The following is a 4,845-nucleotide window of genomic DNA, read 5'->3' as shown; positions in this document are numbered from 1 at the left end:
CCAAACTGAGCTCCCCTAGCGAGGGGCTTCCTCGGATATGGGGACCTCTCCTCATTTTCATCTGCCTGCAGGGTTGCAGGCCCCAACCCACTTCCTCTCCTCTTCTTTTTCCTTCTTTCTTTTGTCCTACCCAGCAGAGCAGGAATCTTTCTTGACCTTTCAGATTTCCAAGGGCTTCTGCTAGTGTTCAGCTGGGCTGTGTGAGAATTATTCCATTTCTCATTCACTTGTGGAGAGAGAGATGAGCTCCACATCTGCCTAAGCCTCTGACATCTTGATCCTTCCATCCCTATTTTATTTTTAAACTAGCTATGCTCATCAATTTTCTTTAAATCTTTAAAGATATTCACTGAGAATAGCAGGTAAAATTACTTGTTATTTGGTATCTTTCAGCTGTGTCTCCACAAGACACCCAGGATTTGATGCCAAAGAATCCACCGTTAGAAGATGTATTCCCAAAAGCAAACCTAGGAATGTATCAAACATTTCACCTCAGAAACTTAAATTTAATGAAAGATTGGGAATATACCAGGGTATATGAAAGACAGAGAGGATGTTTATATGGACATAAAGAAATGGAGACACTTACACGTTATCCTAAGAGTACTGCAAAAAGAAATGAGCAACGTGAGTCAAATTGGGAAAAACAGCAACTTCAATCTTCAATATCTGCCGAGAAGTGTAAGTGTTTAAGAAAAGATTTCCATCCTTTTATGAAACATACGTGTTCTCTAAAAGAAAACGTGGAAAATCTGGAAGGTAATCTAGTCTCTACTGCAAATACTCATTCAGACAGTTGTGAACGTAGGCTTCAACTAAACATACATTCAAGCATGTCTGAACACCTACAATTTAACAATGAGTGTGAAAACTCACAATCTAAGCAATTTGAGGGATCCATGAGCAGGGGGTCATTATTCTTCCCCCAACAGATATCTTCTATCCATTCCAAGATATATACTGTTGATGATGATGGAAGAGATGCAATCCAACCATCATTGTTCAATACATATTGTGATATGGTTAATACACAACAACTTTCCATGTATAATAAAAGGAGTCAGACCTTAAGTAAGAGCCCCAGCTCCAATAATTACAAGAGTATTTATGGTGGACTGAGAAGATATTCAGGCAATGAAACTAGGTACACAGTTGAAGGAGACTCAAAGCTTAAGAAACATCAGGGACCTGAATCTTTAAACAAGGATTCTAAAAGTAATAAATGTAGAAATACCTTTGATCAGATGTCAGGTTTTTCTCTAGATAAGAGTACTTGTACTGGAGAGAGGACTTGTAGTGAATATGGTAAGGTTTCTAATCACTGTTCAGAACTTACTCAACAGGACACTGTTCAGAATCCACAGGAAGAAAACAAGTGTAAGATATGTGAGAAAGTGTTTAGTAAGTCATCCAATCTAAGTAGACATAGGAGAATTCATACAGGAAGGAAACCTTTCAAATGTAGAGAATGTAGCAGAGCATTTAACTGTCACTCACTTCTTACTCAACATCAGCGAATTCATGCTGGAGAGAAACCTTATACATGTAAAGAATGTAACAAAGCCTTTCATCGTTCCTCATTTCTTATTGAACATCAGCGAATTCACACTGGAGAGAAACCTTATAAATGTATAGTATGTGGCAAAGCCTTTACTTACAACTCAGACCTTATTGAACATCAGCGAATTCATACTCTAGAGAAACCTTATAAATGTACAGAATGTAGCAAAGCCTTTACTTACAACTCAGACCTTACTGAACATCAGCGAATTCATACTGGAGAGAAACCTTATAAATGTACAGAATGTAGCAAAGCCTTTACTTACAACTCACTTCTTATTCAACATCGGCGAATTCATACAGGAGAGAAACCTTATAAATGTACAGAATGTAGCAAAGCCTTTACTTATAATTCAGACCGTATTGAACATCAGAGAATTCATACTGGAGAGAAACCTTATATATGTAAAGAATGTAACAAAGCCTTTCGTCGTTCCTCATTTCTTACTCAACATCAGCGAATTCACACTGGAGAGAAACCTTATAAATGTACAGTATGTGGCAAAGCCTTTACTTACAAGTCACTTCTTACTAAACATCAGCGAATTCATACTGGAGAGAAACCTTATAAATGTACAGAATGTAGCAAAGCCTTTACTTACAACTCAAGCCTTATTCAACATCAGCGAATTCATGCTGGAGAAAAACCTTATAAATGTACAGAATGTAGCAAAGCCTTTATTTGCAACTCAGACCTTATTGAACATCAGCGAATTCATACTGGAGAGAAACCTTATATATGTAAAGAATGTAACAAAGCCTTTCGTCGCTCCTCATTTCTTACCCGACATCAGCGAATTCACGCTGGAGAGCAACCTTATAAATGTACAGTATGTGGCAAAGCCTTTACCTACAACTCAAATCTTATTCAACATCAGCGAATTCATACTGGAGAGAAACCTTATAAATGTACAGAATGTAGCAAAGCCTTTATCTGTTACTCAGATCTAACCTATCATAAGCGAATCCATACTGGAGAGAAGCCTTATATATGTAAAGAGTGTAACAAAGCCTTTCATCATTGCTCAGTTCTTACTCGACATCATCGAATCCATACTGGGGAGAAACCATACAAATGTAAAGAATGTGGCAAAGCCTTTATTAGGAGTTCGGCCCTTACTCAACATCACCGAATTCATACCGGGGATAGACGTTATAAATGTACAGAATGTGGCAAGACCTTTATTACGCGTTATAACCTTACTGAACATCGGCGCGTGCATACTGGAGAGAGACCATATAAATGTACTGAATGTGGCAAAGCCTTTGGTTACAAGTCAGCTCTTACTCTACATCGGCGAATGCATACTGGAGAGAGACCTTATGAATGTACCGAATGTGGCAAAGCCTTTAGTCAGAGTGCTCATCTCAGTAAACATCAGAGAACACACACTGGAGAGAAACTCTAATAATGGAACAAGTGATGGAAGAGGTTTGCGCTAAACATGCATCAGAAAACACAAGAGTTTATACAAAAAACCAATGGAAATGATGTAAACAATATGTAGAAAAGTATTTAATCAAAAGTTAAATGGATGAATCAGCCATAGGTGTACATATGAAAAAAGAAAAAAAAAATTAAATGGAAATAAATATCAGAGATTGCATAATAGAAGGCATTTCACCAATCTTGTTTTCAGAAGTTTCTCTGAAGTACAATGACTGTAGGGAGTACTCCATAGTTAAAGCACATAGAAAATGGACGTATTAGCATGAATCGTGAGATGAAGGTTGATGGTTAGAAAGTTACAATTCTTAACACTGTATGTATGAAAGCAAAAGTAAAGTCGCACAGTCGTGTCCAACTTTGCAACCCCATAGACCGTAGCCTACCAGGCTCCTGTGTCTATGGGATTTTCCAGGCAATAGTACTCGAGTGGATTGCTATCTGTATGCTTGTTTAGAATGAAGTGATTTGAGATTCTTTGACATGAATGTAATTGAACACTCAATCTATACTAAGCTTTCTACTGTGTTTGGAAATGTAGTTTTTTTTTATGGTTTATTAAAGATTAGCCTTTTTATATTGTGTTGCAACCGTTTCTATCTATCCTCCATTAGAAGATGAAGGATACCATAATGTAAAATGGACAATGTCTATCTAAATGGAGGTGTTTGGCATTGATGTGAAATATCTGGAAGTTGCCATGATGTAAGTGATCATTTAATCTTTCCATGTATTATAGTAAGATAGAAGTTGGTTACAAACTTTCAATAGTAATATCGTTGATTTGTAAGAAAAACACAACGAGACTTCACTGCAATATTGATGTATCTTTATAATAGCAACACAAGTCATGAGTATTACTTGACAATGTTGAAATGAAGACAGCTTCTGTGATAACCCACAAACGTATTAGAAAGTCTTCCTGGAAGAGGCGTGAAATTAGTGTATACCATGCTTCCTAGTGCTTCCTAGGCTTTGTCTGGTAAGCTGTAAAAGTCACAAATCTCATATCCTTATATCAAAAAATGAGTATTGTTGACAATTTCCCTAAACTGGTCCATGCTGTTGCTGCCTCAGCATCTGTCTGGGCAGCAGGCAGCATGTGGTTTCTTGAACTCACAAAAGCCAGTCCTGTGAGCACCTGCTTTAGATGACCACCTTGCTTGAGATCAACAGTCTTGTTGAACCCCAGGGTCTACTTTACAAGCCCCCCTTCAATGACACCCTCACAGTGCTCACCGGATTTGTTGTTTTGGTTTGAATGGATTAATTCACACTCACCCTAGGGAGCCCAGAACACCTCACCCAGCATAACTTCTACAGGCTAAACTGTAAGAACTGGTGTTTTCTCTGCCTGATTCTAGCTTTGATCTCTCTCAGAAATTCCTGCCCGAAATCCTCCCCTACAGAGAGGTCTTAGGTGTGGTGAGTGTGAGGCTTTGAGCTCAGGACTCCTAAACGTTGGTTTGGGAGAAGAAACATCAGAAAACAAATGGGATTTGCTGAGGACTCCATTAACGGCCACACTGTAGACCTGCAGATTGATAACTTCTTGGAGTGGGGACCTGACCACCAGGGATTTGTAATCATTGAAATGGTTCAGAAAGAATCTTTAGCAAATGGTTTCCATCTGGTTTCCCATCAGGATCACATGACCAGTGTCAGGAACTGACCTCACTGATGCCCTCCCAACAGAGTTCTATGTTGGTCCTGTGGGAGCATCACTGTGGTGTCTAAGAAGTGCTCCAGGGGATTCTAAGCAGAGGCCCGGGTTTAGTAAGTGCCTCCTGATCCATCCTGTGAGAGCTGAGCCCTGGCTTCGTCCATGGAGAGGCAAC

The 4,845-nt window shown here is 38.9% G+C and overlaps 1 protein-coding gene across 1 annotated transcript; it reads left to right on the top strand.

Moving 5' to 3' along the window:
• The first annotated feature begins 325 nt into the window (after positions 1 to 325).
• Positions 326 to 3,558, top strand: LOC104983688 (zinc finger protein 345-like). Its single transcript, XM_010833203.1, has one exon. It carries the CDS (start codon positions 423 to 425, stop codon positions 2,967 to 2,969), a length of 2,547 nt encoding a protein of 848 aa, XP_010831505.1. The 5' UTR covers positions 326 to 422; the 3' UTR covers positions 2,970 to 3,558.
• Positions 3,559 to 4,845: the final 1,287 nt, after the last annotated feature.

Source organism: Bison bison, unplaced genomic scaffold (genome assembly GCF_000754665.1).
Source record: "Bison bison bison isolate TAMUID 2011002044 unplaced genomic scaffold, Bison_UMD1.0 scf7180017863186, whole genome shotgun sequence".
Taxonomy (NCBI): domain Eukaryota; kingdom Metazoa; phylum Chordata; class Mammalia; order Artiodactyla; family Bovidae; genus Bison; species Bison bison.
This window is presented reverse-complemented; position numbering and strand designations above follow the sequence as displayed.